This window comes from Podarcis muralis, chromosome 12 (assembly GCF_964188315.1).
Source record: "Podarcis muralis chromosome 12, rPodMur119.hap1.1, whole genome shotgun sequence".
In the NCBI taxonomy this organism is placed as follows: domain Eukaryota; kingdom Metazoa; phylum Chordata; class Lepidosauria; order Squamata; family Lacertidae; genus Podarcis; species Podarcis muralis.
In genome coordinates this window covers 7,406,393-7,430,231 of record NC_135666.1, presented here as the reverse complement: position 1 = coordinate 7,430,231, position 23,839 = coordinate 7,406,393, and the positions used below count along the sequence as shown (strand labels likewise).

The following is a 23,839-nucleotide window of genomic DNA, read 5'->3' as shown; positions in this document are numbered from 1 at the left end:
CCATCGCTTACAGCTGCTCCACTACCGGTTGGGTCAGGGGAGGCTGAGGCGGCCTCTGGGTCTAGTAACCCACCAACGTCTCCCGAGCTGCAGAGACTAAGGTCTGAGAGAAGGAAGGACCTGAGTACTTGCAGGAGAAGTGCTCGCCTTTGGGCGAGACAGGGAGGTGAGTCGCTGGGAGATCAGGACCGGCCATTACCCCGACAAAGATAAAAGGCTGTCGGACCTCGTCCCAGGTTGCGGGAGCAACATTGCTGTATGCTAGATCCTGCCTGAGATCCTGTCCTTGTCCTTGTCTGGTTTCCTGCCTTGGCCCTGTCGGACTGACTCCTAGCAGTAACTCCAGATTCTGGTCTGGTCCTGGACTGTGTTTCACGGGTTACCCCTGGCGCTCAGCTAAAGAGGGGAGGGTGTTCGAAAAGGGGTGAGAAGCTGCCAGCTCTGCAGGCAAGGGGTGACATAACTGGGTTCCTGAGCCCCAAGGGGTGCCATAGAAAGATTGTAGTTGGTCAAGGGAGCCGTGGACTCAAAAAGGTTGAAAACCTCTGCACTAATCAAACCAGAAGCAATAAGAAGAGGAGGGAGAATGGTGCCAAAGCAGCAGTGGATAGAGGAAGCAATAGTAGCAAGCGGGATTGAAAAAAAATGTGAACTTTCACATAATCTAGGAAATAACTGAAAAATAATTGCTTGATACAGGGTTGATTCACAAAGCAATGGGCATTAACCTTGTCAAAGCAAAGTGCTTAGAGCAATAATTAATATAAACCCAGCATCTCTGTTGGCTCAATGTGAGGAGCCAAAATATATAATAAACACAACTCTCTGATATCTATTAGACAAGATCAGAATGAGACTCTTTGCCTTCCAGTACCTGTCGGATGGGCTCCCCTAGGATTTCTAGGGTGCCTGGATAGTTCTCAATGAGCGACACGTGTAGGTTGTTTTCTGCTCGTCTGTTGAGGGCAGACACAATGGCATAAGCCTGCTCCAGGAGTGCACAGTTTTGACTGTTCCTTGCTTTGTTTCGAATTAGCTCCTGCAAATACATAAAATTGCATCGCTGGCATGATTTGTGTCTACCAGTATACCTGAAGGAGCGTCTCCACCCCCATCGTTCTGCGGTCCAGCGCTGAGGGCCTTCTGGCGGTTCCCTCATTGCGAGAAGCAAAGCTACAGGGAACCAGGCAGAGGGCCTTCTCGGTAGTGGCGCCCGCCCTGTGGAACGCCCTTACAGCAGATGTCAAAGCGATAAACAACTACCTGACATTCAGAAGACATCTTAAGGCAGCCCTGTTCAGGGAAGTTTTTAACGTGTGATATTTTACTGTATTTTTGGTTTCTATGGAAGCCGGCCAGAGTGGCTGGGGAGGCCCAGCCAGATGGGCGGGGTATAAATAATAAATTATTATTATTATTATTATTATTATTATTATTATTATTATTATTATTATTACCACCACCAATTTATGAATGCTTTCAACAAAGACATCTTCTAACAAATCACTATTATTATTTATTTAACTGGAAAAAAAGAATTCTAGGGAATTCCAATGAATGTGAAAGAATAACTTGCACTTTTTCAGGAGCACACCCCATGCTTCTCTCCTCTCTGATGGATGTTTGCTGGGATAACTCAATTGTTTAGAGCAATTGGTTCCCAAACTGTGCTCTGTGGAGCACTTGGAACTCTGTGAAGCATCTCCAAGTTCTCCACGAAGTGATTGGAACGATAAATAAATAAAATAAATGTGACAAGATCTCAAAATTGTGAATCTGTGTGGCCATGAACTGTGTATAGGTAAATATTGGGTAGAAATTATTTATCTCCAGCAGTATGCTGTGAAGCAGTGTAGACAGCAAGTACAGTGGTACCTCAGGTTACAGACGCTTCAGGTTACAGACGCTTCCTGCAATGCAGGGAGTTGGACTAGGTGAGCCTCAGGGTCCCTTCCAACTCTACAAATCTATGATTCTATGAATTGACTGGTGCAGATTTGTTTGCTAGCTTTCCCTGTGGCAAAGAGAAAGCTTGCCACTTTGTAATGCTATAAGAACGTAAGACAAGCCTGCTGAATCAGGCCAATGGTCCATCTAATTCAGCATCCTGATTGCACAGTGACCAACCTGATGCCTATGGGAAGCCCAGAAACAGGATCTGAGCATGAACAAACTTTACCCTCTCATGGTTTCCAGCAACTGATATTTAGAAGCAACTGTGGAGGCAGAGCATAGTCATCATGGCTAGTGGTCATCAATACCCTTTTCCTCCATTAATCTGTCTCATTTGTAAGGTTTCATTAATCTTACTGGTTTGCCCCTGGGAGTTGTTCAGGCCCCAGGAATTTGGTAAACTGACTTAGATTGTGATCAATGCTGAACCAGAAACAAGCTGGCGAGGACTAAATTACGAATAATCTCGGTGAAAGCAAAATAATAAACAGGTGTCAAGTCAAGCTAAGAGAGAGAAATATTTGCCTATCCACACCCACACCCACCCGAAACAATGACACCAAGAATTAAAAGGAAATGCTCCTGACCTTAATTACAGTTTGATACTTCTGGATCCTGTTTATCGGTCTCTCTAGATAGTGCTGCAGAGGAAGCACTGGGGGCTGAGATGAGTCCGCAGAATACGTTCCCTCTATATATCGCTGCGCAAGGAAAAAAACAACGGTCAAGATTTTTCAGGCTGTCAGCACTCATGTCGCCATTTAAAAGTCTTGGCTGCTTTGCAAGCATCTGGCAAGCAGAGAGCAAGAGAGAAAATGAGTAAGATTAAATAGGTATAAGCTTCAGCAGAGAAACAGATATCTAATTTGAATTCAACTTTGTTCTTTCATATCCCTGTATATTTTTTTTATGCTACGCTGCAAGATTTGAAATTTTAAGCTTCTGTACTAATGTACTGATCAGTTGCAGTATGTATCTGACAGGGCCTTTGGTGTGAACAAAGAAACACAAGTTTACAGGCTTGTTTTTAGGAAGCGGAACACTCTCCTTTGCAATAATGTGCAAGTGAAAATGAGTGTACACATAGGTCAGTGGTGTCCAAACTTTTTTCAAAGAGGGCCAGATTTGATGAAGTGAAGGGCCGTGAGGGCCAACCAAAGTTGTTGTTGAGCTTTTTTTAGGATTTAAATTATTGAGGGGGTTTTTAGGATTTTTACCCCAGGAAATGAACTGCCACAGGAGCCAGATTACACCAACCGGCAGGCTAGATTAGGCCCCCAAAATGGACTTTGGACATGCTTGGCATAGGTGAAGAATCCAGGCAGGTTTCAATGCAAAGGTTAGTTGTTGTTGTTTAGTCATTTAGTCGCGTCCGACTCTTCGTGACCCCATGGACCAGAGCACGCCAGGCACTCCTGTCTTCCACTGCCTTCCGCAGTTGGGTGAAACTCATGCTGGTAGCTTCAAGAACACTGTCCAACCATCTCGTCCTCTGTCGTCCCCTTCTCCTTGTGCCCTCCATCTTTCCCAACATCAGGGTCTTTTCCAGGGAGTCTTCTCTTCTCATGAGGTGGCCAAAGTATTGGAGCCTCAGCTTCAGTGAGCTCCTTACAGTGAACACTCAGGGCTGATTTCCTTCAGAATGGATAGGTACTCAAACCTAATTCTGGTTTGAAGAATTGCTTGCCTGACAATTAAATTAATCCACCGATACTGTTATAATAGAGTTGTGCAGTGAATGGAGTTAATAGTACTGGACATGGGACAGCTATCCCAGCCGTGAAGCTGAGTGGGGCTGAATAGGTCTACTGAACTACTCAAAAACATGACCCAGAAGTTAATCCCTATATATTCAACAGACGATACAATCAAATAGTCAAATGTGTTTCCCAGAGGAAATGGCATGTTTTAGTAGCCAGCAATATTTACCTTATAGAACTCCTGAACAGTTTTGCTGACAACGACAGATTCAGCCTGTATACGGCCCACCAGGTACTGGATGTACCTGTCAAATTCCCCCTCGTTCTTGATGAAGCACATTGCCACGTCGTCATCAGTGTCACATTTCTGAAGCTCTGGAAAGAATGTCCTGTGGGGGAAAGGGTCATGAAAGGCGGAAGGCCAAGGCCATAACAACCAAACTCTGGTTGGAATCATCCCAACCGACAGAATACATACAGGTGGGGTTTTTTTACAGCTGTGCTGACATAAGAACAATACAGCTGCAAATTTATTCACTAACAAAATACTATTCTGCTTTTATTTCCAAAAGAAAACTCAAAGCAGCTAACCACAAAGGGAAACAACAGTTACAATATTCATAAAAACCCAGCCTTAAACTAACAGTACACAAGAACGTAAGAAAAACCTGGCTGGTGGATCAGGCCAAAGGTCCACGTAGTCCAGAATCCTGTTCCTACCGTGGCCAACCATATGCCTACAAGTAGGACCTGAGCACATAGGAGCCAACTCCTAGGGGCAGAGGGGCCTTCACCCCCTCCCCCAATAAAATATTTGAGGGGCCCGGGCCGCCCCAAAAGGTTGATGGCCATTGCCATTAAATGGTGTGTGTGCACCGTGTCATGTGATCAATTATACAGGGTGGGGCTTACTTGCCCCCCCCCCATATTTTATTCAAGTTGGCACCCCTGCTTGAGCACAATTGCACTGAGCCACAAAAGTTTCCTTCACTCCCCTCCAACATAAGGTAAAGGTAAAGGGACCCCTGACCATTAGGTCCAGTCATGACCGACTCTGGGGTTGCGGCGCTCATCTTACTTTATTGGCTAAGGGAGCCAGCGTGCAGCTTCCGGGTCATGTGGCCAGCATGACTAAGCCGCTTCTGGCGAACCAGAGCAGTGCACAGAAACGCTGTTTACCTTCCCGCTGGAGCAGTACCTATTTATCTACTGGCACTTTGACGTGCTTTCAAACTGCTAGGTTGGCAGGAGCAGGGACTAGGCTCTGTGGTTTAACCCACAGCACCACCCACGTCCCTCCCCTCCAACATAGTGATGGATAAAACACTTTGCTTGGCTAGAAAGCATGGACCCCAAGTGGTTTTCTGTTTGTCCAGCTGCTTGCCCCAGAGAAAACGCACTCTTTACCACTCTTCACCTCTGAATCAGAGCAAACATCAACCCATAGAAACCCCGATTGACATTTGCTCCAATTCAGCAGTAAAAAGCAAGTTTTCCTGGGGGGAAGCAGCTGGACAAGCAGGATTGTGGAATAACCCATAGTCTAGTCAGCCTCCACCAGAAGCCTGCCTTTAAAAGCCAAGTCTTCACAGAGCAATAAAAACAGAGAAGGAAGCTGGAGGGTTTCACAGGGAAGAGTCCCATCACTGTATTGATTTGTTTTTTGAATCATATGTTTCATTTCCCCGAGTCTCCAAATTGCCTTGTCCCAAAAGTGGTTGGTCCTCTAGAAAAAGGCCTATCAGTTCAGACATTCACTGCTAGCTGGGCCTCTGTCTCACTGACCATGCCGTCCCCCCAGTTATACATACATGGAATGGAAGTGGGTAATGTCGGTGATGTTCCTGAAGATGATAAGCTTCTGACTGGAAAGAGCCACAGGGACGACAGGGCAGGTCTCGGTGAACTGAATGTGGTGTGTCTGGAGGAACTCTAGGTCCTTGACAAACTCCTCCTCAGTGTTCAGCAAGTCTTGAATAATGAGGCTGGTGGAAAGAGAAAATAGGTGAATACATTAGTAGCTCCAGCTCCAGCCCATAAAATGGTGCCTTCTACTATAACTAACATCTGGGAAGGAGAGTTGGCAGGAAACTGGTGAAGTGCCCCAGTCTGGATTGAGAGCACAATCTGGGTTGTATCCAGCACTAGCCAGGGTAGACCCACTGAAATTAATGGGCATGACTGGTTTAGGTCCATTCATTTCAATGGGTGTTAGAAATTAGTTGGACACAGCCCTCTGGAATGGCTCCAAGACTGGTTTTTAATTCAGAATAAAAGTGGAGAGTTCATGGATAACAGCCCCACCCGTAGAGACAATGACCGCTCCCCGCTTAAAACGGGGGGCGCCCTTTGCATGGACGCGTACAGCCCTGGATCTGGAGTAGCCCCATCAGCATAGGCTTTGCCTTCCCTCAGGTGGGATACCTGGAGGTCCCCGTCTACCTCAGTGAGTTGTCCAATCCCACCTGGGGGAAGCGTTGCCAGGGAAACCAGGCCAGGTAGGGGGAGGGATTACCTGCCCACACAATAGAGGGAGGATCTTACCTAGTAATCCTCACTTGGCTCCAGAGCTTCTCCCACCCTACCCACCCTCAGTTAATGTCTTCTTTTGCAGGTTAACTTTTCTTCATAGGTTTTGCAGGTTAACCTTTCTCCACAGGTATGCGGGCGCTGCTACGATAAGGTCGCTGTTAAAGGGCCGGAAAGGAATTTCCCTGCATTGGCAGGTTTCGCCTTTCCCGTAGCAAAACGTCACAACTTTGGCGGTATCAGGCCTTGGGCGGAATCCTTTAGTCCATCTTCCTCTTTGCGGCGGCGATACCAGGGTTCCCCGTTAAAGGGGGTTTCTGAAGGGAGGCTTTGACCGTACGCCGAAAGGTCGTCATTGCTCTCCCCTGCGGCGGCGGCGTAACGGGGGCGGCTGTCTCTGCTTTAACATATGTTCTCCAGAGCCAGCCCATCCCCCCACACACACTGGATAACCCTGAAGCTCCCTAGGTCCCCGGCTGGGGACTGGGGAGGGAGAACGCCCAATGCCTGAGCCAAGGTCTACCCACATTTGAAATTTAATAAAGTTGTGGCCAATTTAATCCCATAGCACGTTGTCTAGAGTTGTTATTCCACATGACGGGGAGGGGACCACTCGGGATCTGGGGACTCCGCCTGTCCACGCAAATGGAATTGGACCTCTCTTACAGGAAGGACCTTCGTGAAGTGCCCACCTCAGCTTCTTTTTATATTCATCCTCTGAAACTGATTCTCCATGGAACTCTGGAACCTCTGGAATGCCCCACTCAGCAGACAGCTAAAAATAATAAAGGGAATAAAATTTAAGATCTGGTCATTTCTGCATCTACCGGGAGCACGTTTGTGAAGTTACTTCAGGCCATGTGCTTCTCCGATATCCTGAATGAAGGAGAAGCTAGAACTGCTTTTATTTATTATATTTATATATTGAAATTGAAATACTTTATTGTCACTTGTACACAGTGAGATTACACGAGCACTCCCCACTCAGCTCTCTTAGTCTTAATTCCCCTCGTTTACTGACGCACACCCACCAAACCTGAAAGTCAGTTGCCCTGTTGTTATCTTTTCATTCAGTAGCCTAACAGCCCACAGATAGAAGCTGTTCTTTACCCTCTTGGTGCGACTAATCAGGCTTCTATATCTTCTGCCCGAGGGCAGGAGATCAAGAAAGTGCCGACCAGGGTGTGAATCATCCCTGAGAATTTTCCTCACTCTCCTGAGGCAACGTTCTTCCGCTATTTCATCCAGCAGATTCACAGGACAGCCCATAATATCTTGTGCTGTATTCACCACCCTCTGTAGGCACTTCCTATCAGATGATGTCAAACCAACGTCCCACACTGTGATGCAGTAGGAAAGGACACTTTCTATTGTTGACCGGTAGAAGGAGATCATCAAATGTTGATTGACATCGTTCTTCCGCAATACTCTGAGGAGATGGAGTCTCTGTTGGGCTTTCTTAACCACCTGGGTTGTTATTTATTTTCCAAGTAAGGTCTTCACTGAGATAAACTCCTAGGAATTTAAAGGAAGAGACTCTCTCCACACAGGCCTCCCTTATGTACAGCGGGGCTAGTTCTCCTCTCTTCCTCCGATAGTCCAACATCATATCACCCTTCCTCCTCAAAGAGGTCTGGGCGATGTACAATACAGTCAGATAAATTGTTTACACAACTTTGGCTTGTCTGCATGTCCCTGAGGAAATCTCAAGCAAAAGGAATCTGATGTTGGAGAACCCAAACATGGATGATTCTCACCTTTAACCTCTTATCCAGATAGGCAGGAGAAACCCAACCTTGCCTGGATGGGTTGGACTTGGTGGGCTTGGTCCTCACCAGCCATTTCAGAGGATGAGCCGAATCCAGGACTTCCACGTATTGTCCTTCCTTCAGGCTGATGGTTTCACGATCAGCACCCATGGGCAGGTAGTCTGCTGTAACCATGTAGATGTCAAAAATCTGTAGGAAGACGGTATGTATTTCAGTATATATTTTTATAGGAAAAGGACACCAATTTGCAGAAAGCCTACCTGATATTCAGATCACATCCACACCATACATTTAATCTACATGGCTCCCCGCCAAAGAGTCCTGGGAACTATAGTTTGTCCTCCACAGGGCTACAGTTCTCAGCACCTTTTACAAACTACAGGTGCCAGGATTTTTGGGGAGAAGCCATGTGCTATCAATGTGCAGTGTTGATGTGACGTTAGAGAGACTGACTGCCACAACCAACTGCTTCTAGCTGCATCTAGAATTACAGAGAGCATCAGTTTGGTCTACTGGACTCAGCCCTTGATTAAATCCCACCCAGGCAAGGAATGACTAGATCAGTGGTTCCCAACCTTTTCCCTCAACTGAAAATTACTGGTGGTCTTTGTGGACCACTTAGCAATGCTTCTGCTTGTTGCAGCAATGTGCAGCGCTAGATGCTGTAAAAAATAAGTAGGAACATTTAATACAAACCCTTCCACTAGATGGTAATTTGGCTAATCCCAAATTTGCTTTTACTGGAATGAAATACATGGCAGTGCAAGAGGGTTACCAAAAGCAATAGTGGTCTGAATGTCCATAGGTTGCCTACTTCTAGTCAAAATGGTATCTATCTTCCAGCCACAGATCAACATCACCTAAAATTTTACACTAGAGTCACTATCTTATGATCGGGAGCTCTTTCTATTGTGAATCAATTTTCACCTCAAACATACTCCATCCAACCAGTTTCTCAAGCCCAAAATCAGTCTTCCAAATTACCTCAAGGAATGAAGAACACACCTTTATGAACAGGTGGTAGAAAGTCTGTACTAGGAATGTACACCTGTAAGGCAAACTGGCTTCATTTGGGATTAGTGAGGAAGAAGAAGAAGAGGAAGAAGAGTTTGGATTTGATATCCCGCTTTATCACTACCCGAAGGAGTCTCAAAGCAGTTAACATTCTCCTTTCCCTTCCTCCCTCACAACAAACACTCTGTGAGGTGAGTGGGGCTGAGAGACTTCAGAGAAGTGTGACTAGCCCAAGGTCACCCAGCAGCTGCATGTGGAGGAGTGGAGATGCGAACCCGGTTCCCCAGATTACGAGTCTACCGCTCTTAACCACTACACCACATTTGGTTGACCCATTATATTATTCCTGTGGAGCAGTCAAAAGGTCTCAGCTCTCTGGGCCCAACACCAATTGCAATGCTAGTTTGAGATACAATGCTGTAGTTGCCTTTTTATATTCTGGGGAACTCATGGAATGTTCTGTGCTGAATCGCTCTTCCTTGGGCATGCGCCCAGTTCACTTATGCAAATATTATACCTCTCCCCTTGCATCCCCCTCATCTGATTCAGAGGAAGACTCCTGAGCAGTTGAGGAAGGCCTGGACCTGCCGTGTCGTGGGGATGGAGATGGCGTTTTTGATTCATCGTCACTGTCGGCTCCAGGTACTTGAAGTGTGGCTGAAGTGGAAACATGAACAATTAAAATACACTCCTAGCAAATAATTGCTTTGTTTTGTGAAAAAGCATGCTTCTGTTCATGCATTTAATTTATTTTTTTAAAAAAATAATATTTATTAGAAGTTTAAAAATTACAAAAAAGAAAAAAAGAAAGCAATAAAAAATTTAACAAGACATACATTACAATACATAAAAAGAAAAACATAGAAAAACAATACAACAATACAACAAAAAGAAACAATAGCACTAAAACACACACCCAATATTCCATATCTTTACCTTTCATTTACTTGTTTCATTGACCTCCTCACACACCCCTTTTTTGTATTCTAGTTCAATTAATTGTTTCAGCAAATTCTTTCCATCTTTCTCACTGTTCATTCATTTAATTTATACCCTACTATTTATACCCCACTTCCTAAGTCCTCAAGGGAACATGCACTATAAAGCAATCAAATGCCTTTAAATCAATTAAAAACCCCAAACTAGCCACAGTGAAATCAAATCCAGAAACAGCAACATAAAGACTAGTCTAAACCTTCCAGTCTGAATACTTGGCTGATGTTGGATGTGACTGTTAATTACTGTTGTGACTAGTCCCAACCTCCTTTTTCCTAAATGCCAATTCTGAGATTTCCACACTAGCATTTTGAAATTTGCGTAGGAAAGTGTCTGAAAAAGGTCCAATGAGACGCCTTCGATAGAGACCAATAAACATGAGCTAGTCTGGCATGTATGCTTCTGTCTCAGACTGAAAACTGTCAGCATGCTCAGACAAGCTGTTACCTTGACTAATTTTTGCAGATACCATTTCTGTGATCTGCGATGTCAGTTTCTGGAGGAATTCCTCAGTCCCAACCTCAGCAAGTGAAATGTGGCTCCGACCAGCTTCACCTTCCATAAGTTCCCCTGTCAAAGAAGAGTGAGGTACTTAAGCCGTAAAGTCATAAGAACATAGGAAGCTGTTTATACCCATCTCAATCAGTAGTGTCTGCTATAACTAGGACTCAACAACTTTAACACCCACCCACCCTCCAAAAATAAGCTCAATAACTTTTTTCGGATTTTCACTTCTGGGAACCCTAGCAATGAATGCCAGAAACTCTATAAAGGAGGGAAGCAAACACAGACACAATTCATGATTGACATAATTGCCTGGCAAGTTCCCACCCCCCAGTGGAAATAAAGACACATGACACAGTTATTAAGGTTAATGGGCTACATAAGGCCACAACTTATTAGGTTAGGTTACAGGTGATGAGTGGTATTGGCTTAGGCACTACCAAGAAGGCCCTCTGCCTGGTTCCCTGTAACTTGGCTTCTCACAGTGAGGGAACCGCCAGAAGGCCCTTGGAGCTGGACCTCAGTCCAGAATGATGGAGGTGGAGACGCTCCTTCAGGTATACTGGACCGAGGCCATTTAGGGCTTTAAAGGTCAGCACCAACACTTTGAATTGTGCTCTGAAACGTACTGGGAGCCAGTGTTGGTCTTTCAAGACCGGTGTTATATGGTCTCGGTGGCCGCTCCCAGCATGAAAACATTTTTACCAACCTTCCCACCTTTTATGGCGTATTTCTCCTGAGACATCTGTACTTCAGTATAGATGCCAGGATACAAGATGTAGAAGCCTTGCAAGAGGTAGGAATGGTGCACAGGTGCATAAATCAAAGCAATCACTTCAAAATACTTGCAAGCAGGAATCAGAAAGGGTGGAGTCCTGCAGGGCGGTATTTCGAAATGAGAATCCCTATTTGAAAGGCATGAACACCCTCCCATGGTTGACATGATGCATACACATTTAGTAGTTACCCTAAGTGTCACCAGTACAACTGACATGATGCCTTGCCTGAAAGATACAATTCCTGGTTGAATGGGAAGGTAGCTAGTTGCAGATTTAAAGCATGGGTAGGCAAACTAAGGGACACGGGTGGCGCTGTGGGTTAAACCACAGAGCCTAGAACTTGCCAATCAGAAGGTCGGTGGTTTGAATCCCCGCTTAATAATTTATTTAATTTAAAGCAATAAATTTAATTTGCACATGAACTGCATGAACCTGGCAACCCAGAACCTTTAAACCAGGCCTCTTCTCTTTTTTTCCATTTTTTCAGCAAAAAAGCATTTATTTGATCAAGAAATCAAAGACTACAGCTGTAAACTATGTAATTCATATTAGAGAACATTATATGGAACAGCAAACTGTGATCTACATTAGTAACATTTTGAAGTTAAAGCACAGGCGAAACTTTTCATACCTTTTCTGCCTTCAGGAGGATGTACAGAAACCCCGATTCTAAGGAAGAGAAAAGGGAAGGTATAAATATATGAGAATTTATAAAGCGCTTAATAATAATAAAAAAGAAAGAAAGAAAATAATAAAAAAGAAATAAAAGAAAAAAGAAAAAAGTGTTTAGCGGCTGCTTGAAAGACTAGACTGAGGGTGCCTGCCTAATATTAATATAAGTGCAGCCACACTAAAAGTTCAACTCCTCACATAAATGGAGCAAATGTCATATAATACTTTTAAGACTGCAAGTTCCATAGATTGAAGTGGTCGAGGAGGCATACAGAGGACAGGCAATCTCAAGTACACTGGTCCCAAGCCGTGGTAAAATTAAAAAAATCATAAAACTTATATACCACATGATTGCCCTCCCCCCCCCCCAAACAAAATCCCTCAGAGTGGTTTGCAAAAAGAAGAAAACAATAAAATTATCAGTGAAAACGGTTTTTAAAAATCTGCTTAAAACATTCAGGAAAATAATAAAAACCATTGATCAACTGAAAACAGATTAAAATGCAAACCAACACTCTACATTTCTGGGAAGGTGAAATGGAGAAAATGTTTTTAGGTAAAGGTAAAGGGACCCCTGACCATTAGGTCCAGTTGTGACCGACTCTTGGGTTGCGGCACTCATCTCACTTTATTGGCCAAGGGAGCTGGCGTACAGCTTCCGGGTCATGTGGCCAGCATGACTAAGCCGCTTCTGGCGAACCAGAGCAGCGCACGGAAACGCCGTTTACCTTCCCGCCGGAGCGGTACCTATTTATCTACTTGCACTTCGACGTGCTTTCGAACTGCTAGGTTGGCAGGAGCAGAGTCCTAGGCTCTGTGGTTTAACCCACAGCGCCACCCGCGTCCCTTGAAAATGTTTTTAGCAGGGGCCAAAAAGAGTGCAGTGAGTTCAATAGGCAGGGAGATGCAGAGTGTGGCCATCTTTACAGAGGGAAATGCATTTTAAAGGATACCAAAATTAGAATTCAGGAACTGAATAACACAAAGTTTAAAACATCGTCAATATCACTACGTGTTAACAAGAACTTTCAGACATTACCCATGTTCTTTCTTTTCCTTTTCTTCATACCTGCGACAAAAACAAAAAGGGAAGAAGGAGGTGAGGAGAACAGGATCTCCAGTGAGGTTCCAGTCTGAAAATCTTAAGATGCGTTCAGGTTTTTTTTCTAGTCTCTCTGTGCAGCATCCTAACCTCCAGCCACACAACCTCCCACTTACCCAAGTGATGTCATGATGGCCTCTGTCACCATCACACGCTCCTGGGTTAGAACCTCGGCCTCTTTCACTGCAAGGGAATGAATGACAGCAAACCTATCAGCAGGCGTGTCTCAGGTTGGGGAATATTTTTCATCCTTCCCAAGCTTTGTTGGGGTTATGGGTGAGGGAGATGCTGGAATTCAACTACCCTGCCTTGGCTCAAGTTAGATGTCACTATTTTAATTGAAAACAATTTTGCCTTATAATGATGGGGTGGCCAGAAAGGTAAAGGTACGCCTGACTGTTAGGTCCAATTGTGGACGACTCTGGGGTTGCGGCGCTCATCTCACTCTATAAGCCGAGGGAGCCGGCGTTTGTCCAGACAGCTTCTGGGTCATGTGGCCAGCATGACTAAGCCACTTCTGGCGAACCAGAGCAGTGCATGCAAACACCATTTACCTTCCTGCCAGAGTGGTACCTATTTATCTACTTGCACTTTGAGGTGCTTTCGAACTGCTAGGTTGGCAGGAGCTGGGACTGAGCAACGGGAGCTCACCCTGTCGCAGGGATTCGAACCGCCAACCTTCTGATCAGCCAGCCCTAGGCTCTGTGGTTTAGACCACAGCACCACCCGCGTCCCATTGGGGATTGGGGTGGCCTGTAGTGCTCCCCTATTTCCAGGCCTTTTGTGTTCTGTCTCCCCAGCAGGACCAGAACTGACTTCTTGTTGTTGGCATCTGTCTCAAGAGACAATGGAGAGAGCCTCCAGGGATGAAGTTGACGCACTGCATTAGCAGCACTGCAGTGACTTTCCAGGTGCTCAAGTCTGGCCAGTGTGTCTGGAGGTCCTGAGCCACCCAGACGACAAGACTCAGCCTGGCTGATGTGGTCCAAAGAAAAGTAGAGCAATACATCTGACACCAGCTTGGCTGCAGGAGTTGCTGGAAGAAGGTATACAAAGCGCCAGCCAACCGTCTTAGGGATTCCACTCCAGATGTGCGTAGGCCTTGCTCCTTAACCTTTCCTTCTCATGAACATGCATAGATCTTGCAGATAAACTAAGCACAGAGCTCTGGACTCTGGGCTGCTGTGATATCAAGTTCAGCTTGTGGCAAGGGAGAACTTGAAACCTCAGTAGAAGCTCATTTGCATCAGATTTTATCCTTCTTCCAAGAGCCTGTGACGTTTTCACAAGTTGGGGAAAGCAGTATTGTTTTTATTTGTGGGGTGACGGGGAGTGTACATGCTCTGTACAGGTAAGTTGTATTTCCATGGCCACTGGTGACCACACAGAAACCCAGAGATTATGACTAGCGTGAAAGCCACTTCCGAGATAAGGAGGAGGTGGGGTTGCGGGCTTCATGCCCCTTCCCCACACTCGTGGGGGCTGGCTCCAGCCCTCGCGATAACAGAGGGAATCCTCGGCTGCGTCATACCCCGGGCCAGCCAATTGGCTGGCTCCGGGGGCGTGGCCTCACCTACTTATGTCTGGTGCAGCCAAGGCTCCCCCTCTTTCCCTTGCCGCAGCTGATCTGGTTTTCCCTCCCTTCCCACCCTGTAGGTAGGTAGGTTCTTTGACATTGCTATGAACTTCGGTTGGTCACTGTCAAGGGGCCTGGTAGGAATTTTTCCAAATGGCAGATTGGCACCAGCCATTTGGTTTTCACCTACCTCGTAGCAAACCGTCACAACTCCTTGGTATTGGTGGTTAGGCATTGGTGGGGTACGGTCCATTGTTATGCAGAGGAAGGTGGGAAGGAGCGCCATCACCTTCCCCCAAGCAAAGGGTAGTCTGGTAAAGGATTCCAGGGGGCATGGCCTTGTCCTAAGCCTATGGAGGTGTGGGCCCACGGCACGCCCCCACGCGGTGACCCCGGGGGAGTGCCTAGTTGATGTGCCTCAGCAGGACTCCTCCCACTGGTGGTTAACCCTTACCGGCCTTCAAGCCGGTTAGTTGTTAGGACCAATGCCTAAGCCAATATCGCTCAATTCCTGTAATCAATAAAGTTGTGGCCTAATTCGACCCATTAACCTGAATTCTTATGTCCTGTGTCTTTATTTCCTTGGGGGGAGGCGGGAACTCGCCACGCAAGCCAATTTTAATGAAACAGCCAGCACATATAAATGTGGAAATAGAGAAGTTGGTGAAGCACTTACCATCCAGAACTTCTAAGGAGGAGCTACAGATAGATTGCCCAGCCTGATTGGACGCAATGCAGGTGTAGTTTCCGCTGAACTCCTTCTTCACATCCAGCAAGATGAGACTATGCTGCATGTTGGAGCTGGCAAGTTTATAGCCTGGGGTGTCCGGCTTGATCCAAAGGATGTCTTCTCCGTGGTACTCTTCCTTCAGCCAAGTCACTGAGGGTGGTGGACATCCTACAAAGGGGGGGAAACGAGGGTGCTAGTAGCGTATCATTTCTTCTGGTCTCCCAGATAACCTCCCTTCCCAAGTCCTGCCATTTGCGTAAAGTCTTTGCTTAGCACCCCAGTCTTCATCCACAACTCTGGAAACCTCACCTGGCCAGAACAGAGAAAAGATGGTCAGATTGACAGTTCTTTCTCAACCCTGTGGGTCATGTTGCATGGCTGTTCTTAGTAGGTAAAGCGGTTAGTCTTGTTAATTCCTTTAATGAATGAGCCTCTGGCATGCTAACGAACTATGCCAGCCCCATACAGTCTGCGTTTTTAGACATTTCCTAAAAACAGTGTTATTCAAACAAACCTTTGCAATATGAAATCCTTTTTACCAGCCAGTTTCTATTCATGTTTTGGCTGATGCTGTTACTGATTTTTCTTTCTTTCTCTTATTGTAATTTTATGCACTGTATTCTTATGAAAGGGTGGTCTATAAATATTTCAACAAATTATTATATTATTTATTAAATTTGTACACCACCCTTCATCCATAGACCTTAGGGTGGTTCACAGCCTAAAATTACATGGGGGGAAAATGCTGCACAGTTTTGTTGTTGTTGTTTAGTCATTTAGTCGTGTCCAACTATTCGTGACCCCATGGACCAGAGCACGCCAGGCACTCTTGTCTTCCACTGCCTACCGCAATTTGGTCAAACTGATAGCTTTGAGAACACTGTCCAACCATCTCGTCCTCTGTCGCCCCCTTCTCCTTGTGCCCTCAATCTTTCCCAACATCAGCGTCTTTTCCAGGGAGTCTTCTCTTCTCATGAGGTGGCCAAAGTATTGGAGCCTCAGCTTCAGGATCTGTCCTTCCAGTGAGCACTCAGGGCTGATTTCCTTCAGAATGGAGAGGTTTGATCTTCTTGCAGTCCATGGGACTCTCAAGAGTCTCCTCTAGCACCAGAATTCAAAAGCATCCATTCTTCGGCGATCAGCCTTCTTTATGGTCCAGCTCTTGCACTACTCATATTAATTTCTTGCTAAAACATTGCCCCTTTCCCTCCCTTCCTCTTCCCAGTGTCAAACTTTAGACGCAAGATCCTTGAGGCAAGGACCTCTCTTTGTGTATGTTGGAGAGCAAAGCATGCATTGACTCCACTACAACCTTTGTCTCCCCTGGATAGGCAAATTCAATCATTGAGGGGGCAGTTGGAGTAGCGAGAATGCCTCTAAGTTCATTTACCTTCAACTTTCACTGAAAGAGTAATGCTGGCACCTTCCCTCACTTTTTTGTTGGTATATCGTTCCAGGAACCTTGGTGGCACCAGCTGCTCGTGAACATCTGAAAATTAAGTTGTTCAGAGAGAAACATAAAAATGTGACGGGGCAATAGTCAGGTAGGAATAAGTTCCACAGAGCTGGGGCTGCTCTAGAGTTCACAGCTTTGAAAGGGCAGCCTCAGCGCAAGGGCAGCCAAGACCTTTGTTCCCACCAATTCCTCTTGTCTCACCTCTTCTAGGTTTCTCTTCTTCCTCGCCAGGCCCTGCAAAATTGAAAGAACAGCAGCACCATCAGGTGACAGATCATGTGAGCCCACACCTGCCGTCCAAAATGGTATAGCAAGTGCTAGGCCTCAATTTCCACTAAAGGGGCTTTCATACTGTTGCTAATTTTGAGTGGGATTCAGTCACATAGCAGCAAATTCAGGCTGCACAATTATAGCTGTCTGAGAGGCCCTGTGCAAGAAGCCTGCTTCTGCAAAATATTGGCCTTTTTGTGATCAGGAGAGTGGCAGGAAAACGCACTGGAAAGTGTGGGGTCAACACTTGTTTGGACACAACATCACCCAACTTCTTCACAACCAAATCAGGACAAATGCTCGTTAAATAACCAACATTGTTTAATCTCCCTTTTGAAATAGGGCAACCCTAGCCTGGAAGTGATCGACGTGTCTAACAAAGATGCTCATTTCTTTTTTCGCCACCATATTAGACATCCAGCAAACCCACCAAAGATTTGATGGGTTGTGTCCATCTGCTCTAAAGTTGGCATGGCCAACTTTTGAATTCTTGGATGGTAGGGCTGTTCTCTTCTTTAGAAAGAGGTCCGTGAGTCCATTTTGCTACAAATTCAAAGCACTTCATAGGTGGTCAGATTCTTTAAATGGTCCCAGTTACCAATAAGGGTTCAAAACAATAGGACACAAAGATTTGCATTACCTATAAAACCCAAAGAGAGGGAGTCCAATAAAATGTGGAAATTTTAGCTTCTGGGGGGGGGGGAATCCCCTTGTAGGAAAATTGTGGGTCCACTTTTTACCAAACAATAATTAAAATTAGAGTAGAGTTGAAGCTATTCACATTTTTTGGGAGGGTGGCCATTTCATATCAAAAAGACTTCCTTTACCCACTGATTTTTTTAAATGTGTGCCTTGAGAAAATGTCTACTTAATTCATTTTCATTGCCTTTGCCTGGTAGAGTCTTCATTCATCTTCGTGACATCAACACACAGCCAAATCCAGTGGGCCATAGAGACTTATTCCATGATTAGATGGATCACCCTTGGCTAAATTACAGGTGAAACTCGAAAAATTATAATATTGTGCTTGATTGGCCAGCAAACTCGCCTGACCTGAACCCCATAGAGAATCTATGGGGCATTGCCAAGAGAAAGATAAGAGACATGAGACCAAGCAATGCAGAAGAGCTGAAGGCTGCTATTGAAGCATCCTGGTCTTCCATAACACCTCAGAAGTGCCACAGGCTGATAGCATCCATGCCATGCCACATTGAGGCAGTAATTGATGCAAAAGGGGCCCAAACCAAGTACTGAGTACATATGCATGCTTCTGCTTCTCAGAGGTCCAATATTGCTCTATTTGCAATCCTTGTTTTGCTGATTTCATTTAATATGCTAATTTTCTGAGATTGTTAATTTGGGGTTTTCATCAGCTGTATGCCATAATCATCACAACAAATAAAGGTTTGACATATCTATCTTTGCATGTCATGAGTCTATCTCATATATTAGTTTCACCTTTTAAGTTGAATTACTGAAACAAATGAACTTTTCCACGATATTCAAATTTTTTAAGTTTCACCTGTAGATAGGAAGAAGATATGGCTACAAAGTGAAACCATGGCATTTAAGAAGGAGAATATTAGCAAAAAATAATGTGAGTGGGTTGTGGGAGACAAACTACTACCATACCATTTTGCTAATTTCTAGTTCAAAAATAAAACTAGATATTTGGTGCACCTCCTACTAACATTTATCAATGTGCCCAGGAGACAGAGAAATTGTTTTGCCAGTTAGCTATCCCTTGTTTTAATTTTAAATTTTGTTTTGCAGGCCGCTTGGTACTGGATAAACAATATACCATGCTTTGGTTATTCTTGTTGAGAGCGGTAGGCCTCACGCACACTTCTGGGCACAACATAAGCCACCATATCAGCATCACACGGCTAACCTTTGACAAGCAACCTGGCCGCTGAATATGCTGAACCAGCCGAGTTCCTAATAAATACAGAATATTGACCAGCGTCCTGCTTTGTAACGTTGAGAATTTCAAGGGCATGAAACTCCCTCTTGTCTGTCTTCAAGAGTCGGTCTGATGCATGCAGTGGCTGACCATCTTTGAACCAGTAGAGGCGAGGCTGTGGGTAACCTATGCAGAATAAAGAAAGGTAGGAATAGATAAGGTATATCAAAAAGAAAAGTGAAAAGAGATTGGTTGAATTTCCTAGCCCCCATGCTTAGCTCTTTTGAACACACATGTACCCCTCCAAGGAAAGAGTAGCAACAATAGGCGCTATTCAGCTAAACAGATTTGCTGACGAACGGTTAAGCAAAATAGGTCCCCCTCCTCAAGCACCTTCTTTTTTAAAAAGTTTTCATTGGTTATTTTCACACAACAAATTATTTCAACAATTGTATTCCCCCCCATTTTCCCCTCCCACCCGCACATACCCCTCTCCCCCCTACGACTTCCCTCAGTTCCCCTTTCTGATTTATTTACATATATCTCTGCATGTTATAAAAATGTAAAAAAAATTCTATTTTTTCCATCTATTATGTTAACGAATAAATTGTGCATGTTTATTCAAAACCTGCCAAGGAGTCCAGCTCATTTTGTTGTTTGCTTAAACACTTTGTAAAAGGTTCCCATTCCTCTTTAAAGCCGCGATTCTCCTTGTCATGTAGTTTGTGCGTCAGAATCCCCGCGATGGGGTGAGCTCCCGTTGCTCGGTCCCTGCTCCTGCCAACCTAGCAGTTCAAAAGCACGTCAAAGTGCAAGTAGATAAATAGGTACCACTGTGGTGGGAAGGTAAATGGCATTTCCGTGTGCTGCTCTGGTTCACCAGAAGCGGCTTAGTCATGCTGGCCACATGACCCGGAAGCTGTATGCTGGCTCCCTCGGTCAGTAAAGCGAGATGAGCGCCGCAACCCCAGAGTCAGCCACGACTGGACCTAATGGTCAGGGGTCCCTTTACCTTTAAAGGTAAAGGTAAAGGTACCCCTGCCCGTACGGGCCAGTCTTGCCAGACTCTAGGGTTGTGCGCTCATCTCACTCTATAGGCCGGGAGCCAGCGCTGTCCGGAGACACTTCCGGGTCACGTGGCCAGTGTGACAAGCTGCATCTGGCGAGCCAGCGCAGCACACGGAACGCCGTTTACCTTCCCGCTGGTAAGCGGTCCCTATTTATCTACTTGCACCCGGGGGTGCTTTCGAACTGCTAGGTTGGCAGGCGCTGGGACCGAACGACGGGAGCGCACCCCGCCACGGGGATTCGAACCGCCGACCATGCGATCGGCAAGTCCTAGGCACTGAGGTTTTACCCACAGCGCCACCCGCGTCCCAGTCCTTTACCTTTACTTTTGCCAATTCCACATAGTCCATCAATTTCTTTTGCCACTGTTCTTTTGTCAGGCCTCCCCAATCACCTTCTGATCTGAGCCCCCTCCCACTCTCCAGAGCAGATTTGGGGAGGACACAGGAGGCATGGGAAGGAGAAATTTAGTTGTGTAAGCAGAAATCCTTGCACTAGAGTATCTATTTAGCTAGATGACACCCACTGGGTCAAAAATTCATCTTTAGAATATGAACATACTGAAGAAATGTACTGCAACCTGCTGGTGAAGGGTGGGTAATAAATATAATAATCATAATCATAAATTGTAGATAGGTGTTATGAAAAAGTAAGCGGGTTCTGCCAAAAGTTGACACACAGCAGAGGTGGGGAGTTTTGGTTACCTTTCACCTTCAGGTGGAATTTAGCCAAAGTTGCTCCAGGAGCTACATGGATGTCGTGAAGTTCATCTAGAATCTGTGGCAGCTGCTCCTCTTCAGTCATAGATTCCACTCCTTCTTGTTCACGGCTGGTTCAGGCAGGGAGGAATAAATGAAATGTTTTACATATAACCCAAAGCTCTGGCGAAAAGACAGCCTCCCATGAGCTGCGGCCAACACAGAAGGTTCCTGTGGCCACAATGAGCTGCTGGGTAGCTCAGTAAAGTAGAGCATTAAATTCTTAATCTTGGGGTTGCGGGTTCAAGCCCCACATCAGGCAAAAGATTCCTGCATTGCAGTGGGTTGGGCTAAATAACCCCTGTGGCCCCTTCCAACTCTTTTATATACCAATATTGGTTTTATATACTAATATTGTGATGACATCATGGCCACTGGGCCCACCACCTCCTGGCAAATAGAAGGGGAAGAAATGGAGGCAGTGAGAGATTTTACTTTCTTGGGTTCCATGATCACTGCAGATGGTGACAGCAGCCATGAAATTAAAAGACGCCTGCTTCTTGGGAGAAAAGCAATGACAAACCTAGACAGCATCTCAAAAAGCAGAGACATCACCTTGCCAACAAAGGTCCGTATAGTTAAAGCTATGGTTTTCCCAGGAGTGATGTATGGAAGTGAGAGCTGGACCATAAAGAAGGCTGATCGCCGAAGAATGGGTGCTTTTGAATTATGGTGCTAGAAGAGACTCTTGAGAGTCCCATGGACTGCAAGAAGATCAAACCTATCCATTCTTAAGGAAATCAGCCCTGAGTGCCTGGTGTGCTCTGGTCCATGGGGTCACGCAGAGTCGGACATGACTAAACAACAACAACATTGTGATGACAGTGTAACGTTTTCCAGTGTGCAGGTGGCGCTTACCTGGAGAGATACCCTTTGGCGCTGTAGTAGGATGAAGTTTCTGTTGCATCTGCTGCTGTATCGTAGTCTGTACTGGTCACTAGTGAATGGAAAAGAAAAAAATCCAAACATTGTGTGTTGCTTCATGTCAGGAGTACTAACAGAGGCAACACAGGGGAGGCCCAGACAGTTGTGCAGGGAGGAGGTTGTGCACCAGTCCTCTGGCAGCATCAATGGTTTACTCTCAAAATGTACTCTCTGCTGCTTACGCAGCAAAGCGGAAGAAGTGCAAGTGGAGTTACTGAGAGCCCCAGAAGGTGTTGTTCAAAAGACCTTTCAGACTGTTCCAACACATTGCAGACAGGGGTAAGGATCCATCTTCGAGGGAGGCTCACAAGAGCACAGGGAGAAAATGTTTGCCATCCACAAGTTTTTAAAATCCTTCACTGAAAGACAGTTGCATGTAGGAATCAGGGTGTGTATGCAGCCATATGTTGAACACTGGGGTCCCTTCAATTCTGATTCTATGGCCTCTTCCAGCTTTACAATTCTATGATTTTGTGACTCTATCATCACATTTTATGTGGGGAGGGGTTGCTGATTATATTTAAGCTGGAAAACTGTGATTGACTGCGGCTTCCCAGTACAGTGGTACCTCGGGTTACATACGCTTCAGGTTACATACACTTCAGGTTACAGACTCCATCAACCCAGAAATATTACCTCGGGTTAAGAACTTTGCTTCAGGATGAGAACAGAAATCGTGCAGCAGCAGTGCGGCAGCAGCAGGAGGCCCCATTAGCTAAAGTGGTGCTTCAGGTTAAGAACGGACCTCCGGAATGGATTAAGTACTTAACCCGAGGTACCACTGTACTTGTTGTTTACAATGATCTGCATACCAGGAGCTTGTTCATGCCTCTCACACAGGAATTTTGTGGTGCGTGGAGTGCTCTGAATGCATAGCAAACTAGGGATGGATTCACCCACAATGAGTATTTGCCTATTTCTAAACTGACAATGATCTCACCATCCTCTTTGAATTTGACAGCCCCCTGTTCACTTAGTCATGTGTGATAGGACACACTGGTTGTGATGCATTTCACACTTCCTATGTGGGGCGGCCCTTGAAACTCCAGCGGGTGCAGAATGCCGTGGCGAGACTCCTTACGGGGTCCTCGCTGCGGGATCACATTCACCCGGTGCTGTACCAGCTGCACTGGCTCCCGGTGGAGTACAGGATCAGGTTCAAGGTGCTGGTTTTAACCTTTAAAGCCCTATACGGCCTAGGACCCTCGTACCTACGGGACCGCCTCTCCTGGCATGTCCCACGGAGGACCTTACGGTCTTCAAATAAAAACATCTTGGAGATCCCGGGCGACAGGGAGGTTAGGCTGGCCTTGACCAGAGCCAGGGCTTTTTTGGCCGTGGCCCCGATCTGGTGGAACGCTCTGTCACAAGAGACTAGGGCCCTGTGGGACTTGACATCTTTCCGCAGGGCCTGCAAGACCTTTGGCCAAGGCACAGTCTGACCCCTTCTCTCCTTCTGTAATCCTCATAGAACTTTAACCCAATGGTTGCCATTAATCTGATTCTGAATTGATTTTAGAATGTATTTTAATTAATTGACTGTGTGATTTTATGTACTCTGTGCTATTCTTACTTGTTGTTAGCCGCTCTAAGCCCAGCTTTGGCCGGGAAGGGCGGGATACAAATAAAATTTTCATTATTATTATTATTATTATTATTATTATTATTATTATTATTCCAGGTCATAATTATTGAACTTGAGTATTTCTGTGTCTCTGGGTAATACTCACAGTCCACTCTCAGCTCGGCTTTAGTTGAAGACACGCCCATGCTGTTTTCAGCCAGACAGCGGTAGACACCCATGTCAAGAGGGACGACAGCAGTGATGATCAGCTGGTGGCAGCCTTCCTGGTCCTCGTTGATCATGTAGTGATCGTCCTCTTCAATAACCCTCCCATCCTTGAACCACCGGATGGTGGGGGTTGGCTTGCCGATAACAACACAGTCAAAACTGACTGGATATCCGTCCTGTACCTCTTGGTTTTGAAGTTCAGTTATGAAGATGGGAGCTGGAATTGTTTTGAGGATAATTACAAAAACAGAAATCTACATATTTATGTGGCAATAAAGTATCTGTAGGGACGCGGGTGGCGCTGTGGGTTAAACCACAGAGCCTAGGACTTGTTGATCAAAAGG

General features: G+C 45.6%; 1 protein-coding gene across 1 annotated transcript in view; it reads right to left on the bottom strand.

Moving 5' to 3' along the window:
- The window catches only part of OBSCN (obscurin, cytoskeletal calmodulin and titin-interacting RhoGEF), a 206,571-nt gene that overhangs the window by 20,307 nt on the left and 162,425 nt on the right, over positions 1 to 23,839 (bottom strand). Inside the window, exons 65-82 of the mRNA XM_077936688.1 lie at positions 23,434 to 23,712; positions 21,638 to 21,716; positions 20,726 to 20,850; positions 18,942 to 19,139; positions 16,982 to 17,014; positions 16,715 to 16,813; positions 15,271 to 15,492; positions 13,135 to 13,201; positions 12,956 to 12,985; positions 11,876 to 11,913; positions 10,409 to 10,531; positions 9,483 to 9,622; positions 7,940 to 8,140; positions 6,875 to 6,957; positions 5,465 to 5,638; positions 3,883 to 4,042; positions 2,541 to 2,654; positions 875 to 1,039 (exon numbers count right to left, since the gene is read on the bottom strand). Coding sequence (XP_077792814.1) covers positions 875 to 1,039; positions 2,541 to 2,654; positions 3,883 to 4,042; positions 5,465 to 5,638; positions 6,875 to 6,957; positions 7,940 to 8,140; positions 9,483 to 9,622; positions 10,409 to 10,531; positions 11,876 to 11,913; positions 12,956 to 12,985; positions 13,135 to 13,201; positions 15,271 to 15,492; positions 16,715 to 16,813; positions 16,982 to 17,014; positions 18,942 to 19,139; positions 20,726 to 20,850; positions 21,638 to 21,716; positions 23,434 to 23,712 — 2,330 coding nt within the window. The remainder of the gene's footprint in view (positions 1 to 874; positions 1,040 to 2,540; positions 2,655 to 3,882; positions 4,043 to 5,464; positions 5,639 to 6,874; positions 6,958 to 7,939; positions 8,141 to 9,482; positions 9,623 to 10,408; positions 10,532 to 11,875; positions 11,914 to 12,955; positions 12,986 to 13,134; positions 13,202 to 15,270; positions 15,493 to 16,714; positions 16,814 to 16,981; positions 17,015 to 18,941; positions 19,140 to 20,725; positions 20,851 to 21,637; positions 21,717 to 23,433; positions 23,713 to 23,839) is intronic.